We start from the raw sequence: 25053 nt of genomic DNA, 5'->3' as shown, positions 1-25053 counted from the left end.
TAGTGAAAGAATGAGAATTTTCTTGATCTTGTCTACAGAACAGAAAAGAGATCTTATTTCTAAAATTGTACACCTAGCTATCACGTTTGGTTTTTATTGTTCTCTTGCTCTCCAGGGATTTCATATGGAAGTGATGAACTGTTTTTAATATATAGCAAAAGAAATGCTGGCAGAGTAGGTCAAAAATAGTATTGTGGTACTCTGCTTTTCATTCTCCTAAGAGAAAATGAAATAGAAATCAAAAACAACATAGTAAATGCAGAGCAATGTGATTACATGCAAACTGAAAGGAAGTTACCACAAAATAATCTCACAGATATAAAATATTTTGTTTCCTTCACACCATATTATAGAGTTATTTACAAAGTTAAAACTGATGTGGAGCCATTATTTTGCAGGTACACAGAAGCTGTGGTAGCTTATGAACATGCAAAGCAATGGGATAGTGTAATTCGACTGTATTTGGATCACCTAAATAATCCTGAAAAGGCTGTTAATATAGTGAGAGAAACACAGTCTCTTGAAGGAGCAAAGATGGTGGCCAGGTAACAATCATATCATGCACATTAAAAGGAAATCTATATCTATTGGGAATTTATGAGGCTTGCTAACATATTAGACTCTGGTTATATATACTTGGCTAGAAACTGTGTAATTCAATTAATTGATTTGATTTCTCTAAGATTTGGACAACTAAATAGGTACTGATTTTTTTTTTGTTGTTCTTGTTGACTTTTTGAGTAAAATTGTATTAACCTGAAGTAATAAGTTTAGACAATAAAAATTGCCATTCTGTATTATTAATACTAAGTTAATTTTAGGAGCCTAGTTAATACAAGATACAAAATGGATTAGAGGTGTGTCATACTTGTATGTATGCTATGTACTATATTCCTAAAACATTTGGTGTATTCATTAAGCTAATTAGTACTAAGGTGTTAATTTGTCATTTGGATTAGATTCTTCCTGCGGCTTGGTGACTATGGTTCTGCCATCCAGTTCCTGGTTATGTCCAAGTGTAATAATGAAGCTTTCACATTAGCTCAGCAGCACAACAAGATGGAGATTTATGCTGATATCATCAGTGAGTATTCCAGGCTCATAGTTTGCTTGCATTGTGTTTTACTGTTCTTTTAGTTAATTTTAACCAATTTGAAATCATAAGACAATGGGTGTTTAGTTTTGTTTCCCGTTTCCAGTCATTGTGCCCAGTTTTGGTAACGTGTGTACTTCAGGCCTATAAGCCAGACTTTGCTTTCAGCTTTGCTATCTCTTTGTTTCAAATCTTGCCTGTCCTACAGGTTTTTTTGTTTATCCGTAGAGATAAGACATTTAGACTATTTTCTTGTGCCCATTGACAAATCCCTTTCTTTGGCCTTGATGCAAAATGGAGCATTTCAGTGGTACAGTTCTTGATTTTTGTTTCCTTTTCCTTTTCTCTTGGTTCCAGCTCTTTTCTTACATGTCACTTTTTTCCCTTTTCTACTCTTTAAGAACCTTTGTGGCCTCCTTGTGTCTCAGTGAGAATTGGAAAGGAGACCTTACTGAGAAGTTGCCTTTTATCTTAGGCCATCAAGCTAGTCAGAGTCCACCTTATCAATTTGCACCAAATTTTATAGTTTGTGTGAGGCACCTTTGAAGAGTGACCTACCACCTCTACATATGTTACCTCCCAAATTCTCATGTTTTCAATTAATCTCTTTGTTTAGACGTTGGCTTCTTATTGTGAAGAAACCAAAGCTTGGCAAGAGTTAGCTTGGAGATGTATGATTACAGGTGATTGTCAAGGTGGCCACAATTGTTCTACAGTTCCTTATGCCTTTTTACTTCTATCCAAAATAGGATGTCTTAAGCTGTAATCTAAGTGGGTAGAAAAGGTGTTTAAAACTATCTTTGGAGTAGTGTCTGTCCCTGCCACCACATGGATGCATTGTCCCTGATAGCCTTGCTTTGTACAAGTGTGCTTCCATATTCTGAAACTGTGAAAGTGATTCAGGTGATAATCTCATCATCACTTGCCCTGCTTTATTGTTGCCAGGATATGATGGAAAAATTCATTTTCAGATCATAGCAGTACCATTTCATTATGCTTTTTTAGAAGAGAATGTAGTGACAGGATGAGGGGGGATATTAGGAAAGCTTTATTTACTGTGAGAATGGTGAGGCACTGGAAAAGATTGCCCAGAGAAGTTTTAGATGTCCCATCCCTGGAAGGGCTCCAAGGCCAGGTTGGATGGAACTCTGAGCACGATGGTCTAGCAAAAGGCCCATGGCAGGGACTAGATGATATTTAAGATCCCATCAAACCCAAATTATTATACTATTCTATGATTCTGTGAAAAACAGAAATCTCATTATGGTGTAAGACCTGTGGAAACAATTATTAGTCTGACATTTAGTCTGATTAAATAGTAAAAAAATGTGTAAGACATAATTTGTGTCTGTCTGGCTTTGGTTTTCTTTGAATGTCAGTAGAAAAACAAAGTAGAATAGGAATATGTTCATTCAGTAGGGTCTTTATCTTATTTAATAAGAATACCCTGCTATGACTCAGATCTGTCTGTTGCAGGTTCTGAAAGTACTACCAATGAAGATTATCAGAGCATTGCACTCTATTTTGAAGCAGAAAAGAAACATTTTCAGGCGGGGAAATTTTTCTTGCTGTGTGGTCAATATGGACGGGTCAGTACCTAAAGGATAAGCCAGTGAAAGTGAAATGTTTATAGAAATGTTCAAGATACAGTCTTCAGGAAAGGTCATATTAGATTGTGAGTGCCTTAACTGAAGACATACTGATATTTTTTTAAAAGGGTGAAAATGTAAGCGAACTATTTATGTTTACAGTTATCTAGGCTGTGTTCCATGAATGATACCTTGCCATGCACATAGGTTTTTCATAGCAGTAGAAGCTTGGGATGAATCAGTGATAGACTATTGTCAATGAATCTCTGAATGTCATTATCTGCAGCAGCAATTTATTACATTTCATTGGCTTGACCGGTGGAGACTTGGTTGCAGAGTAACTAATTCATTTAATTGCTGTAGCATACCTAACTGAAAGCTTTTTTTAAAAAAAGAAAATATGTTAATTGAAGTATGTTGATTGACACACTTTTGATCAGTTACAAGTCTGTGAACTGATGCTTGTTAGATGTTTGACTTTTGCATACTGAACACGTACCAAAAAAAAAAGATGGATTTTTGCAAATTGTGGCCATTGTAGATGACAGCTCCTTCAGCTGTGGCATGGAGGGCTCCATGACATTAAAAACATTATCACATGAATCACATTGTGGCATTAATTACATTAATCATTAATTTGTTCTCACCACATTGCTGTGAACATCTTTCACAGTGGAGGTGAACACCTCAGAATTTGGCAGGCTCAGTTGTTTCAAGAGCAGCTGCTACCTCTGTAGTTGGGATAAGCATTCAGTGTGCCACATGTCTTATCAAAATGCACTGAGAGAGAACCTGATAAAAATTAGAAAAAATGAATTTCGTGTATCTCAATTTTAACTTATCTTCTGTATCATTTTAGGCATTAAGGCACTTCTTGCAAAGTCCAAGCACAGAAGATAATTCGGCTATGGAAATGGCAATTGAAACAGTAAGCAATTTTGTTAAAACAAAATATTCTCCATCTTTTTGAGGACTTTACCTTCAGTACTATGACATTTTCCCAGCATTACGGAGTGTGTTTGGTTAGATCGCAATTAGAAGGAAAAGTGTGTCAGTAAAGAAGATATCTAAATCTAAACATGTTCAAAATTCTCAACACATTAGAAAATAAATACAAGCTGCTGAACCAAAGAATCATCTGGTTTGAACAAATCATGTTCTATATCTATCTGGTTTATTGAAAGGCTCCTTATAAGCGAGTTATTTTTCTCTTCTTCTTTCATATCACAATTTCTTGTGTCTTTTTTTCAATAGGTGGGACGGGCAAAAGATGAAACCCTAACAAATCAGCTGATTGACTATCTTATGGGAGAGGGGGATGGCATGCCCCAGGTACTGTATTTTTATCACTGCTGTTGTGTCACATTTCTGTGCTACAAGATATTTTGAGCTTACTTTGTCCTAAAATTCTTGGTAGGCACACACTGTGCTTTTGCTTTCGTTAGGTAGCAAAAGACTTGTATGATCATTCCATGAGTCATTCAGTAACTCCAGATTCAGGAATAAAAGAAAGGAAGCAACTGTCTTAGATAAAATATTTTTTCTTCAGTCATCTTTATGAAAGCAGGTAGTTGGACAGAGGAAGCCCAAATTAATGCTCATAATAAGAGTAAGAGACAAAACGTAGCTGTTTGTTGTTGCCAGTTTGCCAGTTGGCTGTTGCCTTTCCCAGCTGGACACTCAACATGTGTTATGTCTCGAGATGAGCTACGGCACTGATCTCTTCCTGCTGGAGCAGAGTTGGTCTGACTTTTGCAGTGGAAGAAAATAAGGTACAAAGTAGGGGATACAGGTCAAAACCCCAAGGTTGACCAGGCTACAATAGTTCTTGTGTTCAACATCAGTGTAAGGCATAAAATGTTGCAGACAGATTTTAAAAATCAGCAACTCCTTTTTGATTTCTGAAGGGCCTTGATGATAATAGAGCTTGTTGTACATTCAGTCGTATTTGGGCTTGAGTTCATGGAATTAAGTAGCTGAACCACTTGAATTTTTACTGCCTGTTACAGCAGACCTGGAATGTGAGCTAACTGGGGAAAGTCAGACCTCAGGTGAGGGTGTTGCAGCCTACTGTCAATTGCTTAGTCAAGGAATTTAGGGTCTCGTACAAAGTCATGGTAAATACAGTCAGGTGCAATATGATATATATGGAAGTATAAATTATGCCTTGCTGAGGGCAATAAGGCTTGGTAATTATGGAGATGACAGGGGCTCAGTGCAGTAAGTTGATTTCACCCCTAATATTACAGCTTTGGTTTACAATTCTGTTAGGAAGCTGGAAACTCTCTTTTCTGTCTGTATGAATAAAGGGTTTGAGATTTTAGACTTTTAGAGACATTGGACATTTGATGGGCAAGCAAACTTTGCTTTTGTAAAAGGTAAAAAAAGGAGAGCCAAACCAAACCTCTATCTCTTTATTATTTACCTCTTACTTTACCTCTAATATGAAATGTGAACTTCAATAAAATTATGAGAGAAGCAAAACATAGCAAAACAGAATTCAACTGCAAGAGCCCAAAGGGAATTAAGCTGTTGGAGGCACTGGATGCAAAACCTATTCAGTATCAGTGTAAGCAAGACTAATTCCATATTTATGCTGGAAGCTGGGTGGAGAGAAACTGTAGCATCTGGTCTCTTTTCTCAGAACAGCGGAATAGCTGCCTCATTCAAAGAAGTCCATGGGAACTAATGTGTAAGGGAAGTGAGCTACAGTACGATCTCCATAGTGAAGAGGTTCTAAAGATTTTAGAAAAGATTTGGAAAATTTTTGAATGCCATTATTGCTGTATTTAACATTGTTTTGAACTTCAGTGCAGAGCTTTGTTTTCCTTATTTAAAAGCTCTCTCTTGTTCTTCTGAATGCTTTAATCCAATCTACCATAGTCTCTCTCAGTGAGTAACAAAATTTTACTTTATCCAATCATATATGTTTGCTTTAAAAACAATCATTATCTTCATTATGCTATTGAGACTGTTCTTGAATTTATCAAGCAAGATATTATTGTTTTTAGAAAATAGAAGCTTCTTTGTCGTAGCATTTTTGTAAAGCTGAAAGTAAGAGTGAATTTATTGGTAGCCATGCAGCAGAAACTTGCTCATCATTTCAAGCATTGATCTTCAAACCAGATCTGGTTTAAATCTTTCACAGCCAACAATTTTCTGGCATTTTAATGAAGTGTCATATTATCAAAATTATTATGCTCACCAAAATTTTGCTACACTATTGTCTGACTAATTATAAACTATTTCTTAGATGTCTGATTATGTCAACTATTGTGTTTGTTAATTTCAGCATATATAGTTAATTTGCCATGTGCCCTCTTTCAGGGAACAGTAACTAGCAAGGTTCTGCTGTTTTCCATGTGCATATTTTCTGACTACATACATTTTAAAAAGAAAAATTAAACTAAAATTATGAATATACTAAATCAGATTGCAATAACAAATTTTCCAGAGACCTTAGGAAATGTATTGTATTAGAAAATCCTTTCCTGCATTTTCTGCTCCTTAACTTACTGATTTTAAAGGTAGGAGTATCAAAGTAAAACATGGGAATATTTTTTCTTGAATTACTTTCAATTTTTTTCCGTTTTTTCTTCTTTTTTTCTTTTTTTTTTTTTTGGGGGGGGGCAGGTAAATATTTAAAATATGTTATTTAAGTTAAATATAATTAGGAACATGGCAAACACCATATAAGTCCACTGGTCCATGCTGGAACAGGATCATTTCCTGCTGCAGCAGGAGAAAGGTTTCTGCTAATCATCAGTGAAATGGCCATTTGTGGCCGTTAGGTGATATCAGAAATTGGGAAGAATTATAACCAACTAATTTTACTAATTTTTGGTTTACCCCATTAAGGGCATAGCAATTTTTCTTTTTAAGGCAGTTTACAGTGGATAATTAATATCTGTTAATGTAAGTAGTTGCAGTTACTTTATTATCGAGACAACTATTTCATTATTCTTAAGTTACAATTCTTAATGATGTTCAACCTTCTGATCATATATTGCCTAAAATCCTGCTCCATCATTAATTTAATAGTAATTCCTTTTGGTCACTTAAAGTTTTTCCTTGTATTCAAGTTAGAAAGAAGTCTAATTTTGTCTTCTCTTTTCTTTCCATGTGCACTTCTTTCTCTCTTGCTTTCATTTCTGTGATTTTTTTCTTTCTAATTTTTTCTTTGCTTAAGTACAGTCTAATCTTTGCAGTCATCTTCTCCACAAGGAAATATCTTTATATCTTTAATATGTCCATTCCCTTGAATTTCTGCTTTTTTTTGCTGTGCCTGAGCCTTACATACAAAACCCACACAGTATTCCAGAGAATAACACAACACTGATTAATACAATTATTGTTGTAGTAATTTTCATACCATTTTAACATAGAATACACACTTTAAGTGTTTGGATTTACTACTTATATTGCAGAATTGGCTGGTTTGTATTTTTTTGCTAAGCTCTCCTTAAAGTTGCAAGTGTCGTCTTTTTTTTTTCATTTTTGTATTTAAGTTGGAACCATACCATTATATGCAATATTTAGCTTGATTTAATTCCAATTTACTAGTTATAAGATTATCATGTTCAGGCTTTACTTTTTATTGACCCCATTTTAGAAATCACTGCTAATGATATAAAATAGTGACACTCATCCAATTTTTTTGCTCTTAATATTTCCTTTTCAACATAAGCAAGGTCATTTTATTTTGCTTTTTATTTTTTATACTTATTTAATAGCAATAAATAGAATATTTTTATATTTACTTTTTTTCTATTCTTTCTTTTCTATTCCTATATTTTATTTTGTATTTTTAGGAATTACCTCTTGAGGATTTCCTCAATCCCAATTTTCTCAAAACCAAGCAAACTCTGATTTGTTATCAAAGACCAATTCTTTCTCTCATTGGTATTTTTTTTACTAGTCTTCTAGACATTTGAGTACACTTACAAAAATAGAACTCATGTTTGTTTTCTGCAATACTGCCATCCTGTTTTTTGGTTTTGTTTTTAAATTATTTCACTAATTTGCCTGCTGTTAGATTGCCAGGTTTTGGGTGAACTATTTGCTGCATTTGCCATTCTTGAGTTATATAATTATCAAAAGTTCCTGGTGTAGCAAATCATAAATTTTATGCGTCTTATTCAGCTAGTTGTGCCCTGATTTTCAATTTTTTAGTTCTCTTGGATGTCCACCATCTGGTCCCAGAACAATACATTCATTGGGGGCCAGATTTTGTCATGTGCATCCACACTAAGCAATGTCTGCATCCAGATCCGTAACACAATTTAAGCATTTCTGGCAAGACTTCTATTTCTAAAAGGAGTCCCTGGGTTCTTTTCTGGCACTGTCAATGCCCACAGAGCTGGAGCTGTTTGGTTTCCCCATGTACAACTCTCTGTGTGCATGGTGGTCTGTGGCTTTGTGCACCCTCCTGGCCAGCCCCTGCCAGCACTGCCTTCCCTCGGGCCCTTGCCGTGGCTGTTCTGTGCCTGGGCAGCAGCCAAGCCCTGCTGGGGTTCACACAGAGAGCTCTTCCTGGAGCAAGCTCGTCTGCTTTCTTTGGAGAGTGTGCTGCTGGCATGAGCAAGTCAAGAAAGGGAACACAGCAGTTTGAATTTGGTCAGTACTAATTCCTTTGTATGGTTTCATTCAGGATGCCAGGTACCTGTTCCGCTTGTACATGGCCCTGAAGCAGCACCGGGATGCTGCCAGAACTGCCATAATAATTGCCAGGGAGGAGCAGTGTTCAGGTAAGTCTGTTTTCTCTGATGTGATGGCAACTCTCATGCTGCCTCCTTAGGTGCCCTACTTAGGGTGCTGTTATTTGTGTAGAATTCTACTTAGAGAAGACATGTACTGGTGCTTTTAATCATATTCAAGTTCAGTTTTGAATTTGGAAGTAGACTTGGGGAATACCTGTGGACTCACACTGTTATATTAAATATTGGGGGGAAAAGAAACTTCTGGAAAATATCTGTGTTCTTTATACATTCAAGTAAACATAGGGATTGAGACAGCCTGTGGCTTTACCTTTCTGTCTACTACAGGTCATAGAATTGCCATTTCTGCATATGGTTTCTGGGTTGGTACTGATCTTTTATCAGTAGAAAATTGGCAGAGGAGTTGATTTCTGTTGAAGGACCAGACATATGCTTACTTTAAGCTTGGTTTTGGGTTGCTAAAGTTAGAAAAAAATAGGAAGAGAGAGGGCCAGTAGCAAAATAGCTGCCACCTCCATTATTCACTCTCCTCTGTAGCCATGGCAACAACCCTACCATAACACTGCTTGCTTCTCATTTCAATTATGTAAAAGAAAAATCTATAGAGGAAAAATAGCAGTCTTGGGAATAACCCAGGCAAATTAACATTTATGGGCTGCTCCTTGGCTGCTCCTCAGCACTGGGCTAAGGAGTGGAAAAACCTCTGAAATCCTTGGCAAGCAAATCTCCCAGTCCATCATAGAAGTGAATAATGTATTTGTGCTAATTATATAAGCAGGAAATGCAAAGGCTCAAGGGTTTAAATATTTATTAGCATCTCTGAATCTGAAAACTTGTATCTAAAATGCAGTATCCCATGGTGTGTTTCATATTCTCTGGTAGCATAAATATGTTCTGCAACAGTGTAATAAGAAGCACCATGTTTGTCTCATCAAAAGCACCAATCTTGCACTAACTGTTTCTTCTGGAGAGACAATTTTGCATCAGCATCCTCTTTCTTCAGCAGATTTCAGTGAGCTTGATTGTGAAATCTGCACCAATATAGTTTGTTCTTTCCTTAAAAATCCATCTAATTATAATATTTAAGTCATGCTGCTTGGTATTTTTCTTTGGGAATGCCATTTTAAGTGCAGTTTTGCTTGAAGTTGTTTTTATGTAATCACGTGATTTTAAGACTGTATTATATTGAGAGTCAGCAATAGAATATAAAAGAATAATGTTGTTTTCCAGCAACTAATTCTGAAGTGATATTTAGCTGTCTCACACAAATTTCACAGTTAGATTCAATTGTAGTGTATAACAAAACATTACAAATTGCTCTGTAGAGTGAAAACATCTGCTGATAGAGAAATACAGGGAGGCAAAGGAGAATGTTTGCTGAAATAACTAGAATTTCCTTTAAATGCCTCCAGCTGTGAAAAGTATGACTTCCTCAGCCTCTATGAATGCAAAAAATCCCAAAACAATCAGCAAAATAACCCCAAAACAAAACAAGAAAAAAACATCTTAAGAATAGACTAATTGCAAAACACTACTTGATTTCAGCTACATTGATTGTTAAATGAAATCCTGTGGTTTCAGGACAATCCTTGATCATAACCTTGAAACAGTACAACCTAGTGAAATAACATTCAGATTTTAACTATCCCTTGACAGGTTTTTGGGTTTGGTTGCAGAGGCAAGGAGTTGCCAAAGTAAATGATCAAGTTAAAGTATACTAAATTAATATTTAAAAAGTGGCTTTTGAATATCTGACATTGAAGGACAACAACAACAAAAAAAAAATCTTTAAATGCTCTAAAAACATCTTCCACTTTTAAAGTTCATTATGTAAATTGCCATCATATTTATATATCATATATATTTTGCTACTGTTTAGATTACTTCTCCTAGTGTAATTTTTTTTTAAACTTCCTGGCTGATATTGTTTAGGATATTGTGACAAACAACTACTTGTGGCTTTCCAAAGAAATTGTCACGCAATGTTTTATTCAAAGGATCAGCATAACTTCTGCTTCCCTATATTTCATTAGTAAAGGTATTGTTACGAAAAATTTAAATTTACTGTTAATTGTTGGGGTTTTTTCCTTAAGGAAACTATCGAAATGCACGTGATGTTCTTTTCAGTATGTATTCAGAGTTAAAGACCCAGAAGATTAAAATTTCCTCTGAGATGGCTACAAACCTTATGATTCTACACAGCTATGTTTTAGTGAAGGTAAGGATGTGTAAGTTGCAGTGTCTGATTTATTGAACTGTATGTATGGATGTTCTGTGTACATAAATTATATTGTCGTATAGATTGCATCACAGAATCCAAGTGCATGCCAACAGCAAGCTTCAGGAGGACAATCCATAGTTGTTTCTGCCTCTTTGAGTTGCATATTCTTTTTTTAAATACTGAATAATTGAAAATTACATATGGCTTCCTGTTTTTCTTTTGCATTCGTGCTTACAAATACTATGCTACAACTATTTATTATTGTTGCTGTTGTTGTATTTGAGGTTATTATCCATAAGTAGATCACTGCTTTTCTGTAAATGAAGTTAAGCAGGGGCTCAAATGATTTCTCTTTGTTAACCCATGGATGCCCATCAGGATATCCATTCCTACAGCCAGCTTTGGCCTCCCTCTCTACCAGCAGTGGGGCAAGAGCTGCAAGTGCTGGGCTGAAGGCCAGAAGGACTGGGGAAGGGCCATGCTGAGGTCTCTGGTCCCTTCTGTACTCAGCTCTGCTCAGTTTCATGAAGGAGCTGTTGGCATGCAGCTCCCAGCAGGAGGGATGCATGGCTGGAGCAGACTGCAGGAATTCCTGTCCCCCATGGCTGCAGTAAATGTGGTTTGTGTGCTGTGTTCCAGATTCACGTGAAACGTGGTGATCACATGAAGGGAGCGCGGATGCTCATACGTGTGGCCAACAACATCAGCAAGTTCCCATCGCGTGAGTGCTGACAGCAGAGGAGCTGTGCTCTACAGGGGGCAGCTCATTCATCAGCACTGCCCTGCAAGGTTCATCCTCCCCTGTGGTCCTGTGGGCAACAACAGAGTGTAACTGCACAGTGCGCTCTGCATGCTCCTCCAGGCAGCTCTCCCATACACAGTGCTGGGACCCTCACCAGCACTTCAGTCTGTGCTCACTTTACTGCAGTACTGAGCAGCCTCAGCCACACACACTCTCAGGACTGTGTGTAATGAACTGACTGGTTCTGGGACTTCATCACCAATTTTTAATCGATCTTTTTTAAAAGTTATTTTTGGGTACATGGAAAATGTAGACTAAAAAGTAGGCTTTAAAGAGTGCAGACAGGATTTGGGAGGAATGGCTAAAATCAGAACATTCCTGCTGCCATGCTGAGCTTCAGGAATGTGAGGCAGTGAGAGTTGAAACCATGGTTTTCCTGTAGATGGTTCCAGGAATGCCCCATATTGTACAATTGTGTACCATGACAAAGAAGAAAAATAGTCTTTTCTCATCAGTACTTTTTTAGCTGTATTAGCTTAAAGGTTTTAAACATTAATATTGGTAAATATTTGACATAATTGTTTCATTTGATGACAGATATTGTGCCAATCCTGACTTCAGCTGTGATTGAGTGTCACCGAGCAGGATTGAAAAACTCAGCCTTCAGTTTTGCTGCTATGTTGATGAGACCTGAGTATCGGAGTAAAATAGATCCAAAATACAAAAAGAAAATTGAAACAATGGTCAGGTGAGTGATGTTAATCAAATGCACACAGTTTCAAGGCTTTACTGATTTTTACTTCTTATGTTTTTGCTCATAAAGCCTGTAGAGTGTTTTCACATTATTTCACTGTCTTATATTTGAAAGCCTAAGAACCATTTTCCACCCTTCTTTGAGATTTAAAGACTTCCTTTGAATGTGATAAGCCTTAAATGCAATGTGTATTTAAAATGTTTCCTGACCAGCAATAGTGTTTTCCATCTTCTCCCTACACACAAGTGCAGCCACAGAGCCTTAGTTGGTTTCTAGTTGAGAATCCACAGCCAGAATCCACCACAGGCTACTACAGCAGCAGCATTGTGCTCATCTGTGATTTAGATGACTAAATTGCTAAGATAAAAAAGAAGGGGAGGGCAAATAAAATATAGGAGTTCCTGCAGTTCCTGGCATTTTCTTCCTTATCTGAAGTTTTGTTTTGATCCTAGTCAATATTTTCTGCCAGAGGAGGAAGCATAGGTAATAGTAGAACAGCAGGGCAAGCATATGTAACACTTTTGTCATTTATTCTACTTGTCTCTAACCAAGGCTCAGGGACTTGCTGAGCTCATACTGATGCTTTAGGTATTTATTTGTGAAGTCTGTAAGCTTTGCATGAGCTTATCCAATCACTCTGCTTAAACGAAATATTTAATATTTAATTTAAATGTACATATTTAATGATAGTTGATTCCTACAACAAGTTCCATTGTGTCAAGACTGGTCTTAGCTAGTTAAGGCCTTGTAGGTTTTCCTCTTGGGAGAGATTTACCCTTTTCTGTGTAATTTATGATTTTAAACATGATTGATTTATTTCCCTTCTATCAGTTTTATCTTTTCAGGACCTAAAGAGTCTCAGCTTACATAGCTTTTTATGGATACTGGTTTTTATGGTGTTTCTCTGAAATTCTTTCATTCTTCTGCCTTTCTGGAGGCAGTTAGAAGCTGTATGATCTTACCATGAAACCAGTTTTTCGTTACTCCCGTTCTTTGTGGTCCCGCCACAGAAAAACTGAAATAAGGAAACCATAACTTTATAGTCAGTACATATAGACTCTGAGTTTTGAAATCTTGTAAAGTATTAGGATTAGTTACACCTTTTAAAAGATAGTGGTGTTTCTAATTAAATGGAAAGTTATCTATTATTTCTGAGCTGACATAATTGTGATGAAGATTGGGTGATAGTTAAAAGGAAGGAGCTGATAGAATGTAAAATAACAGCTGGAAGTTATGCAAGTAACTCAAAGGAAGAACACTTGCTAAATATCAAAGGCATTGGAAACCAGCTTTAAAGTTCAAACAGCTTGAGGGTTTTATTCACAGCTGTATCTATGTTTCAGACGTCGGGACACAACTGAGACAGAAGAGCCAACAACAGCCTGTCCCTACTGTGCTTTCCAGCTCCCAGAGTGTGAACTTCTGTGTCCCAGCTGTAAAAACAACCTTCCATACTGCATTGCAACTGTGAGTGCCTGCCCTGCTTTCTGCACTGTGACAGTAAAGGCAAAGCTGCTTTCCCTTCTAAAAATAAGTTCATTTGAACTTCTTCAGTTTGCTAGTGGATCCAAGCCAGATATTTTTATGCATTTATGGGTTTTTCTAATCTGTTGCCAAATTTCTTTTTGTCTTTGACTATTGTAAGAGTGTCCTCACTCACTACCTACAAGTAGCAGACACTGGAGGGTGCCAGTAAATTCAGGAAGACATTCTGGGAGACTTCAGCTTCCTGAGAAAGCAGATGCAGCACCAGGAATCCTCAGCACACACATTTGGTGCAGCTGGGAGAACAGAGTCTACTGCTGCTGCTGCCTTCCCAGCTCAGCCATTTGCCCAGGGGCTCAAGTGCTCAGAGAACTTACAGAAGTCCCTCTTTCCTTTTCCATGTACAAGAGCTTGTGGAGGTCACAGCTCACGTCCCCTAAGCTACCAAGACTTAAAATTTAAAAAAAAAAAACTAAAAACAAACCAACCGAACAAAAAAAATCAACAAAACTTCAGAAAGCTCTTTTGGGAAATTAAGTGCATCCAATGCTAATGCTTCAGGCAGTGACCTCAGCATTTCTCACAATACTTATCTTTACAGAAATGAGAAGAAAATGTAGGGATGGCATACATTCTTGGTGGAAGTTCCTGTACAGCTACTATATAAGTAATATAGTTTTTATTGGGTTCATGTGAATTGTTATACTATAATTGCAAGAAAAAAAAGATAACTTACTTGAACAGGGAACAAATGTTGAGTTAACATTCATTATTAAAACTAAAGAATTAAGTCTCACAAAAAAATTAATATCCATTATATGGGGGTCTTTTTATTCTATTGGTTTAGCAGAATAAGATGACAGGTATACTTTAGAAGTAATATCTTTAGGAAAACAAAGGATTTTAAATAGAACTTTATGAGCCAAACACAAGGTACATGTTAATGTATGTTACACAAGATTTATTTAGGCTCCATCTTGGCCAGTTTGTTTATGTCACAGTTTGCAGATATTAGGACGGTGGCATTTTCAAATATCAAACCAGAGTCAGTGTCAAAAGAGTCTGCTGTTGCATATTGTATTAGAGCATAAATCTCTCAGTATAAGTCAAGGTGCTGCTGTGTTTTTTTACAGTATTAAAAAGATACATACAAATTCCTTCTATCAAAAGTAAACTAGTACACTGTAGCAAAAAAAAGAAAGTGTAGAGTAAAGAGGCAAAGGCCAGGCAGGCTCACAAATGAGTGCTGAATGTGACCTACTGGGCTCAGGTGCTGTGGCTCTTGGGGGCATTTTTGGTATGTTACATACAACACCAAAAATGCCAGCAGATTTAAGTACAGCTCTGGGTACAGATCTACAGATAGCATTCTAGAATTGCCAAACGAGAAGAATTTTAAACACTCTAATTCAGTATATTCCTAGATTTCCATTTTAAAAAGAGGAATGCAAATGATACTGCATCTGTGAGAGCTCCTTTTCTAGTTACAGAATTTACACTGTAATCAAGCTACAGTAACACTATGTGGGGCTTTTAATTCAAGATCTTAGAACTCAGTTGCTGAGGCTTTCTCATAACAGGTGCAAAAGGAAATGCTCTGCAGGCAGGCAGCACTTGCCCCTCAGTTACCGGCACTTTCTGTCTGCAGGGCCGGCACATGGTGCGCGATGACTGGACAGTTTGCCCACACTGTGACTTTCCTGCCCTCTACTCAGAATTCAAGAAGTAAGTTGGGATTTTTTTCTATTGCAGTATTCCAATGTTTCTTCATGTCTTAGCAGGTAATGGATCATTTGGTACTAAAAACATGTAATAGGGCTGGGTGGAAGAATTCCCCTTACTTGGTAATTGCACCTTAGACTCTCAGAGAACTTTGCTTCAAAGCTGACCAAAATGATAGGATATGATAAAAGAACTGGGCCAGGGATGCAGGGCTCCAACAGGAACAGTAATGAAGATGGATGGTGAGCTTGGGTAAGTTCTCAGCTCTGTCCAGGAAGAAGGCCTGAGATGGGGGGAGGGCAGGAACACAGACACACCAGCAATCACCAAAACCAACAAAGTGCACATAGAATTGGGTACAGACTAAGACAGCAAAAATGTCTTGTCCCTCATAATCACATGTGACAATGGGATAGCTCTGTTCCAGTATCAGCAAAACCTCCTTTGTTATATGTTTAAATGCAAACGGCAGCCTTCCTCGTGGTTCTCAAATGCTGAAAACGTAGACAGAAGCAGCCATTGCTCTGACCTGCACCTGTTACAAGCACTGGTCAGAACTCTGGTCTAGGCTTTGTGCCTCAGGCCCAACTTCCTTTGAAAAATGTTAGAATTTGCTTTTGACCAGTTACCCTTCCTTTAAAACAGCCTGTTACAGACTGAAAATGTGTGTCCCATGTGTTCTGAAAGGATTAACATTGCTGATCTTCAGAAAATAAATGACTGCACAGAGTACCTCAAACTAGAAGACGAGGACCAGTAAATTCAGGTATGGCCTACAGTCTGTACTTCTTACTTAACAGGGTTCATTCTAGACAGCTCTGGAGTTTTTCCTAGAGCCTGGGTCAATGCCTCAGATAACTTGAGACCCAGTTCTATCTGATGTTCGCATTTGCCCTCAGGCATGCAAACATCAGTAGGTTTTGCTACTGCAACTTACCTGGTTGTTAAATTGTGCTTTAACTCAGTTTACCTCTATGACTACATTAACATCCCCAAACTGTTGTGGTTTGGAACATGTTCCTGAACACCAGGTGTGCTTGAGTAGCACAGAGAATAGTTTGAAGATCTCAGCATCATCCACACTTCCCCAGCTCTTCCAGCACCGGTTTAAGTGTGGGGGGAGAGAGAGCAAGAGGGGCATTAACTGGAAGGAGCAAATCTAAAATGCAGGTTACATGATCTTGCCTATTTAACAGAATCTATCCCAGGATAACAGCAAGTACTGGCCTGAAATACTCATCCTTCTAAGAATGAGAGCATGGCTCTGTCTATACCAAAGACTTAGATCCAGGACTTCAGTTGTTTGGGTTTTTTTAATGGTAACTGAAAATGAGTTAACAGTGTTCTTCAATAATGTTAATAGTTTCAATAATTGCAATTTACTATTGCAAACATCTTATGTGAAAACTGAGCTGTACGTCACAGTAATGTACTCAAGTTCTTTTGGGGAATTTTTAGATTATTTTATTTTTCCTGATCTGTTATCACAGTATCTCAGAATATAATTAACAACCTCTGTTTATTTCCAGAACTGCTTGTGTTGGCTGGCAAGCAGCGAGGAAAGCTCTATCACTACATCACACATCTCTTCCCCAGGCCTAATAACAGCCATGTCACTTCTATTTTGTGATATTTGTAACTATTTAGCTTTTGATAAATTTTGTACTTTGGTTTACTGTAGCAATAAAACTGATAATTATTACAAACAAAATCTGCATTTCATCTGCACCAAAGACAAACCACAGGGCCATCTTTGTAATATGAGTGGCAGGAACAAAAAACACTTCCCCCTACTGTTTTCTTTTTCAGTATCCGTTCTGAACTGTTATGAATATTTTCAATTAAACATTTTTTACTCTTTAAATATTCCTTTCTGGTTTTGATTAAAGGTATAACTTATTCAAGTATAGGCTTTTGGAAGTAAATCCCTCACTATTTTTCTGTGTCTCTAACTGAACAAAAAGGAAGTTGTAGGAAAAGAGGAATGCCATATCACATATGTAAAGGAAAAACAAAAGTGTGGAATAAAGGAGGGAACAGGACAGAACACTCCATGAACTTAACCAAAGCTTTAAAATAATCCTGTGAAACATTTTATTGTAATTTTATATACTGCTTAATTTCTGTAATGTACAAATAAGCCATTTATGTATGGGAGTTTTTGCATCATGTACTATTTACAAGACTTCACCACATAATGTCAGGGGATTTATATTAAAAAAAAAAAGCAGTGAAGTCATAGGAAGACTCAGCAGAAATGCCAGGTAACTGAGCATGACATTTTCAGCATGTTCATGCACCTGGTGTCGTTGCACAATAAAGTTCTAGCTTGTAACATGTACCATGTCAGGAGTAAGCACAGCAGGGTGAGAGCACAAGAGCTACAGCACCTCTATAAGAGGAGCATTTCCAACGCACTGGTTCTGCTTTCCCAGCAGCAGCACTGCAGGTTTCGTGTTCCTGGCAGAAGTTAGATATGCAAAGCTGTGTCCAAAGCAAGGTTTTACTCTAAATGCCTTGTTTTCTCTTTTCTCTTCCCTTCTTTTTTTGTTGTTTCCTCATTTTTCTCTCTTTTTGGCAGCTTGGAAGACTTCACCTTTTTTTGCTACAAACAGAAATACAGACAGTTTAAAATCCAGCTGACAAAAGTTTAAGTCAAAATGTAGTCAAGTGTTAAGGAAAAAGCCACCCCTTTCCCTCCCCTTTCAGGTGTGAAGTTTCTAAATGCCACAGAGAGTACAGGCTACCATATTCAGTCTTAAGGGTCCCCATTTGGTGATACCTACAAAGGTATTACTAGAATTGTTATCTGTAGGAAACACAGGCACAGGCATATAGTGGCTCCTTGCGACTGGCACTATCCTCATCAACACTTGAAATATTACTAAGTTTTGGAATTGGATGCAGAATTTTAGATTTAGAGTGATGTCTCACTTTGGTCCACCATAAGACAATGGATGGAAGTAACTTAGACTCTTCCACACTACCACCAGTTAAAATTTTAAAAGTTGAGAGATTGTATAATACTTCTATGATTTTTTTTCTTAATTCATTAAGATGATGTTAGAAGTCACAGAAAAGTAACTAAAAACAAACCAAGAAGCCCCAACACTTCAGTGAGGTTGTTTAATACTGAGGAAATTAAATCACCTTAATCATTGCATCACTGTCAACAGTGTCCTGCTCATCCTCATCAGACTGGATCTCTTCCACAGCCAGGTCTTCACTGAGCTCTAAGGTCGCTGCAGATGCCGACTGCCTTTTGGATGCCCTGGCAGCACTGAGTGAGTATGGAGTCAGGTGTGCCTCTTTGTTGTAGGCACGTGTGAAAGCTGCTTTCACCTGGCAGGGTGGAAGGAAGGAAACTGAGTATCAGTTTAGGAGCTGTAGATTGTTAGCAACTTACTGAGAAATTCTACATCAGCTTTCCTTTGGAAAGGCATGACCAAAGATACACAGAAGATGACACTCTCAAAAGGACACAGAAAGCATTTCAGAGCTGTATGGCAAAGGCTCCTTTTAAACAAGTCCCACATAATCCTCAATAAAGTGTGTATCTTCAGATGCTTGCTCAGGCCTACAACAGTTTCAGCAAAGTCACACCAGAGCCCCCTTCAGCAGCACTGTACACTTGCCAGACTAAGCAGCACATTCACACTAGGGGAAAATACCTGATAGTAGTGTAGGTTTACTTACCAGCAGGTTCTTCTCTTTCCATGAGCACCTGATCTTTTTCAGATCACATCTGCCTAGTTTGTAAAAGCAATTTGAGCTTAAGCGCTCCTTGTACCAGGTGAGGGGCCCAAGCATTGGAGTGCAGTGGCTGGGTGCTGGAAGAGCAGCACACAAGGTCTGGCACTTCTGTCTGACAGACTGGGAAAGGTGTAAGCTGCCAGGCAGCCTCTGAAGGCAGTGCCTGCTCTGAACACAGGCAGCTCTGTGTCCCTCCTCCTTTGCAGGATGGTAAGACAGGCAGGGCTGTGCCTGAAGGACACAGACCTTACAGCCAGAGCCTCCTTGTAGAAAGGTACCAGCTTTCCCTGTCCTTCCTGTGTTCTGCTTCTATACCCAAGACACAACAGACTCCTAGTAATCCTTTACACCAGGAACAAAAAGTGTAAGACTCCTGAGTGATGCACAGCCTGATTACCTTTTAGGACTTAGCCCTGAACTTAGTGGTATGTTTCACAGCTGATTCACAAAGCCCTGTTAATTATGGTTAAGCTGGTCCACCAACTTCAGCCTTTCCAAAGCACATCCATACCATAGCAATTACTCTAGGATTTCTTTTTTTAAGATACTGAAGAAAACAAAAAAAATTCACTGTTGAATTTTACCTTGGGATCCAGCTTTGAAAAGGGACTGGATTTGCCTCCCCACGTGCTTATTTCCATGATATTTTCAACATCTTCTTTCATCAAGCAGTAGGAGTCCATAAATGTTATAGCTTGCTGTACACCATCTGCTCCAAAGTCTCTCAAGGGCTGGACAAGTGCATCCCGCAAATACGACAAGTATTCCATATTTACCGTCCTCTTACATGTCTGAGTTCTTTGTCAAATTGAAAATAAAGTATTGAGTAAGTAAATCTGTCCAACCAGGAACACTGACTTCTAAAGACAAGAACAAATAGGTAAGGAGGCCCTCAGCAAATCAACAATCAGCTGCCTTAAGAGCAAACTGCAAGTTACAGTGTGCCATTCCTTTTGCCATATCTGCATTGGGGAATAACCAATGCAAGGTATTTGAACACCAGACAGTCTGGGGAAACACATCTCTAACTGAGAAACAACTTCAGGGGAAAAAAGAAAAATGCAAGGTACTTGTGATTGACTTGTACAAATTAAGCACTGAGAAAAGTGTCACCAGTAACACAGGAACACATTCACAGAACACATGAACGTGTCACTTATTTGCAGCAAGCACAGCAAGGAACTGATGGTAGGTAATGAGCTGCACAAGAAAGAACTGTATCAGAGGAATGCCAGTACTACCTGAGACTCATGTGCATTGCCAGTTCTTGAATGATGCGATCGTGTTTGCCTGTGGATGAAAATTTCCCCAGCCAGCTGGGAAAGACAGGAAACTGGGACATGTAACCCCTCATCAGCTCCCCTGGGAGAACACTTGCATAAATAGCCTGAAAAAGTAACACACATGCCAAACTCAGATCACACTGGAAGTCTCATGGACACCATGACACACTGTCCTGCCCTTCACTGTCCCCAGGGAAGAGGGGTGGTTGACACAGGGCCACAGTGGAAACAGCTTATTGTAAGAGAACTCTCTCAATTGCTTATTTCTGGTCAATCCCTCTAAGGTTACAGCTTCATCCCTTGTACCACCCTGTTTATTACCATGTTTAAAATATCTGTGAAGTTATCTGGGTTTCAAAACTCAAAAGAAGAAAAACCAAAAAAAACCAGACAACCCCCAAAACACGGCCTTTTCTCATGTCCACTTTAGAGCGCAAATAGCTGACTTCACACAGACAAGTGATCTCCAACACACAGACATGGTGAAGGAGAGCTTTCACTGCAATCTACATCAAGTCAGCTCTGTTCCTAAGCACACAGCTCTTTGGACCTGTACTGAACTAGATGACATCCAGAGGTGCCTTCCAACTTCACCTACAATGCATTCTCTGATGCCAGTCATAATTCTTTAAGCACAAGTCTTGTCAGTGTTTCACTGAGCATTAAAAGAAGTACAGTGACCAAGTTTCAGTCCTCTGTCCTTTGAACGAAATCCTACCCATGAGCTAGCAGGCTTGTAACAGCACAAGTGATCCACACCATGTGCTTCTATGCTTTGTGACTGTCCCCCTTCTCCACATTTCAGAAGACTTTATTTCATGTTGCAGCATGGGCTAAACAATATGGATATAGGAAACTCTACTGATCACCAGTGGAACAGAAAAAACTACATGAAGTACAAACTGTACAGATCATATAACTACACTGAAACACCAATTTCCACAGATCCACCTTTAACACTGGACATTCCCCCTGCCCCTTGAAGAACATAAAATGAGTGTTAAGTGCTCACCTGTGTTGGAAGAAGATTCCAGTTCTGCTTGCTACGAATCTGTCTGTCCACTATATCACCATCACATATACTGTCAGCTGCTCTACTCAAGAGCACCAAGTGCTTTTTTAAATTACCTCTGGGGAAAAAAAAAATGAAGTTGACTTTGTTACAAGGCAGAAATATCCAGATAGGTTTTAGCCTACTTTGACTCCCCGTCACAAAAACCTATGTCAATTTAAGGTTTGGAGTAACTCACCCAGCAGCAGCTGGTTTCACATGCACATAGTTCTCTTGGACAAAGAGAGGTGCCAGTGAATAATCATGGAAGAAAAGATCTGATTTGTCTATAAGAGACATACGGGCAGCCTCCTCTCCAGTAGCAAAAACCTTCCGGACCACATCAAAGGGGCCCTAAATAAATGGCATTTCAAGAAGTCAGCAGCTAGAAGGTTAACACAAAAAGTAAAACACAGCACAGTATCAACAAAATCAGTACCCAGAAGTATCTCCACTCATCAGTACAAGCTCCTCATTCAGTATTTCCACCCTAGAACTTTACCAGTTTTAAGAACTGTAATTTATTTTTGGTATTATGAGAATTATCTCCTAAACAGAGAACAAAGGATGGGAAGTATGAGCTTCATAACTGCATCTTATGTAAGAGAAGAGTATACCAAAATTTATATTCAGTCCTGGATATACTACTCTTCAACTGTTTGTGGCAAATGTGATAGCTCTTGGCACCTAGGCTTTATTCAGTGTTTCAGTTCAAATGATGCTTATGAAGCCAAGTGATTACATCAGAATATGACAGTATAAGCCAATCCAGTATTTGACACTTACCAGTTTGATGTCTTTTTTGGCTCGGCTGGCATCTGTTTTAGCCTCATCATAAGTCAGTGATTTGTCTTTTGCACACCACATATTAAGATTATGTAAAACCTAAAGAACAAAATTTACAATTTTGTAGCATAATAGAACTTAAATGGAAGACTCCAGCAGTAACAGCCTGATCTTTATATATAAGAATACTGTTCAAATACTTTGAATTCAATGTACATAATCTGCTATTTGAATGGTCACTAATGCTGAATGGGTACTGACCTGTCTGATGTCCTGATTTGCTGCCAGGATTATCTCTTGCATAGCAGGTGGGGGAATTTTTAAACCTTCTTTAAATGCAATAGACATCATGGCACCCTGTAATCACAATTGGGAAACGGTCACTAGAGAATTCCTATGAGTTCTTGCCCCAGCAGAAAATACTGACACATCTATGAAAGAACACTGCATATTTTTCTAAATTTTTAAAGCACATATAGCTGAAATTTTCTCTCATAATCATAAGCCATCATTTACCACTGGTGTAAAAAAGAGCACGTTTGTTTATAAAAACCAATTTTGGATATATTCTTAAGACAGACATCTAAAATCCAAAAGACTTTGGGAAGAGCAACTCAGGCAATTCATTCTGAAAAGCAGTTACTCACTGAGATGAAGTGGTGTATCCAATTCTGAATAAACTTTGCCACATGAAAACTGAAGTTCCTGATGGCAATTCAGTGCAGCCCACACAGCCACAGCCACTTACTTTGATCTGCTCGAGCCGAGGTCTCTGAAAACGAAGGTCCAGGCAGTAGTGCACCAGGGAGCGCATCTTGGGGTGGTTGCGATCGTTGCACATGCAAATGATGGGAACCTTCGTGTGCCGGATCAAAGCAATCAGCTCCTGCAATTTAAACACGTGGCAATGCCATCAGATAACCTGCATCATGAGAACAATTAGAATGTCATACCAAGCAGCCTGTCCTTAGTCCCTGCCTTAAATCAGATCCGTGACAGCTGCCAAGTTCAACACTCCTGCTGTAGTCACTTTTCTACACAGTGCAAACCTGGCCCCTCACCTACGTTTTTCCACTTCCTGTTCTGTTCAGCTGCAAGACACCTGCTGCCTACCCACCTCCACTATCTACTTCCAGCAGTTATGTTTGGAACTGTCTTGAAGAAGCAATGAAGACCAATAGCCCAGAGCACAACTGTCCACCTACAGAATTAGACTCATTTCTCCGAAGGGCAGTTTGACCTGGCTTATGCCCAGAGGACACACACAGCTTTCTGGCTGCACCCTGCCACAAAGAATGAAAAGGTAGAAAGTAATAAGATCAGCTCATCTCTGCTCCAAGAGGCTTCATCATTTTTAGGCTTACCAGAACAAACTTTGCTAGCTCTAGTGAAGGTGAAAATCAGTTCAGTTTCATTCCTACAATGAAAATACCTGCATCTAAACTAAAAATCTGTATGGCCTTTAGCACCAAAGTACTGCACGTGACTCTAGGAAATCCTCAGAAGCTAAAACTGGAGCTACTGAGGAGAAGAAAGGGTGCTGCTGCCTATGCCACACGTTAGTTACTCAGTGTTACTGCCTATGCAAAAGAGCAACAGCCAGACTATGAGCCTCCCACTGCAGGGAGATGTCACCTTGGAGACCCCTTAGGATAAATGTACCTGTTCTAAACTGCACACACTCAAGTTCAGCACTCCAGGCTTCTTCTACACAAATATCCTTTTCCCCCCATCTACCAAGGCACAACTCTTACACAAAAAACAGTCTTCTAAAACGTGTCAGACTGTACTCTGCAGAGTTTGTTCATGGACCATGGGCTGAGGACAGAGTGGCTGGACTATCTTGTGCTATATATGACACACACTCTTGGCAATGACATTAGCTAGGAACTACAGTGGCTTCACCTGAATCCCTCCTCTGTCTTCATTGCCTGCCATACCATCCACTTCATCCATGATCAATACATGCTTCCCGCTAACTGATGAAGATGCACCTGGAAATGAATATGGATAAGAAAATGAGATGAGAACAAAGGAGTCTGCTCAGAGTTTTACCCAATGCTAAGTGAGATAACACCACCCTAGGCTACTGAGGTGGTGGCTCTGCCACTTGATCACATGAATCTATGTTCACAGACCAGACTATAACCTCATGTTATTTTCTTAGAAACAAGTCCCATGGAACAGAGGAGCAACTGCAGAGTTCTTGAGTACTTTGTGCAGATTAACAACTCATTCTAGAAGTAGCAGGATTTAATTCTAAACTGAAGAAGAAACATAACAGCTTACTACATGAACCCATCCCTATTAGAGCCAGGCCCCTCCACCAGACAAGCAAAGTAAATTCCTAACATTGTTGTGCAATAAGGAAGCTCTGTCCTTCCCCTAAGCAGACTCTTAATAAAACAAAAGTCTGCTTCAAGCAACAGACTCACCAGAACAGAAGTCTTTGATGCTGGTGTTGTTCAGTGACTCAGCAACCACTTCCTTCAGACTGTTCTTGCTGCGAGTGTCGCTGGCATTCAGCTCCACGTAGCTATACCCCAGCTCCTGATCCAAACACACAAACCACATAAAACATGAACACAGATCAGTGACAAATCATACAGCTTTAATTAATTTCTCCCCTTATACTCATTTTCTCTAAAATTAAAAAAAACTTTTAACCATGTGTGGAACAGATAGACCCAAAAGAGACATTTTTTGTTTTGTTTTGTGGTGGAGTTTTTTGTTGTGGTTTTTGAATTGGTTTTTTGTTTGTTTCTTTTGGGTTTGTTGGTTGGTTGGTTGTTAGGGGGTTTTTTGTTTGATTAGTTTTAATTTTGTTTTAATTGAGGGGGATGCAGAACCATTGGAG

General features: G+C 38.6%; 2 protein-coding genes across 5 annotated transcripts in view; one reads left to right on the top strand and one right to left on the bottom strand.

Annotated features, from left to right (window-relative positions):
• The window catches only part of WDR19 (WD repeat domain 19), a 40091-nt gene extending 22484 nt beyond the window's left edge, over positions 1-17607 (top strand). Inside the window, exons 25-37 of one of the 3 annotated variants that reach the window (XM_014269500.3) lie at positions 399-545; positions 960-1084; positions 2570-2682; positions 3542-3610; positions 3937-4014; positions 8333-8429; positions 10493-10617; positions 11260-11341; positions 11960-12110; positions 13460-13583; positions 15250-15326; positions 15969-16089; positions 16853-17607. In XM_014269500.3, the coding sequence (XP_014124975.2) occupies positions 399-545; positions 960-1084; positions 2570-2682; positions 3542-3610; positions 3937-4014; positions 8333-8429; positions 10493-10617; positions 11260-11341; positions 11960-12110; positions 13460-13583; positions 15250-15326; positions 15969-16083 (1303 nt within the window). In that variant the 3' untranslated portion in view covers positions 16084-16089; positions 16853-17607. Of the gene's footprint in view, positions 1-398; positions 546-959; positions 1085-2569; positions 2683-3541; positions 3611-3936; positions 4015-8332; positions 8430-10492; positions 10618-11259; positions 11410-11959; positions 12111-13459; positions 13584-15249; positions 15327-15968; positions 16090-16852 lie in introns of those variants that run through there. The other 2 variants (XR_003381213.2, XR_001332946.3) reach the window with 2 other exon arrangements.
• Positions 17404-25053, bottom strand: part of RFC1 (replication factor C subunit 1) — a 33627-nt gene continuing 25977 nt past the window's right edge. For both annotated transcript variants that reach the window (XM_005490509.3, XM_026795556.2), the window contains 11 exons: positions 24632-24746; positions 24102-24190; positions 22945-23082; positions 22458-22553; positions 22197-22295; positions 21610-21764; positions 21372-21489; positions 20318-20463; positions 19661-19874; positions 18474-18665; positions 17404-17928 (listed from right to left, as the gene is read on the bottom strand). In XM_005490509.3, coding sequence (XP_005490566.2) covers positions 17827-17928; positions 18474-18665; positions 19661-19874; positions 20318-20463; positions 21372-21489; positions 21610-21764; positions 22197-22295; positions 22458-22553; positions 22945-23082; positions 24102-24190; positions 24632-24746 — 1464 coding nt within the window. In that variant the 3' untranslated portion in view covers positions 17404-17826. The remainder of the gene's footprint in view (positions 17929-18473; positions 18666-19660; positions 19875-20317; positions 20464-21371; positions 21490-21609; positions 21765-22196; positions 22296-22457; positions 22554-22944; positions 23083-24101; positions 24191-24631; positions 24747-25053) is intronic.

Source organism: Zonotrichia albicollis, chromosome 5, assembly GCF_047830755.1.
Source record: "Zonotrichia albicollis isolate bZonAlb1 chromosome 5, bZonAlb1.hap1, whole genome shotgun sequence".
NCBI lineage: Eukaryota > Metazoa > Chordata > Aves > Passeriformes > Passerellidae > Zonotrichia > Zonotrichia albicollis.
The sequence above is the reverse complement of the archived record's forward strand: the minus strand, read 5'-3'. Positions and strand labels throughout refer to the sequence as shown.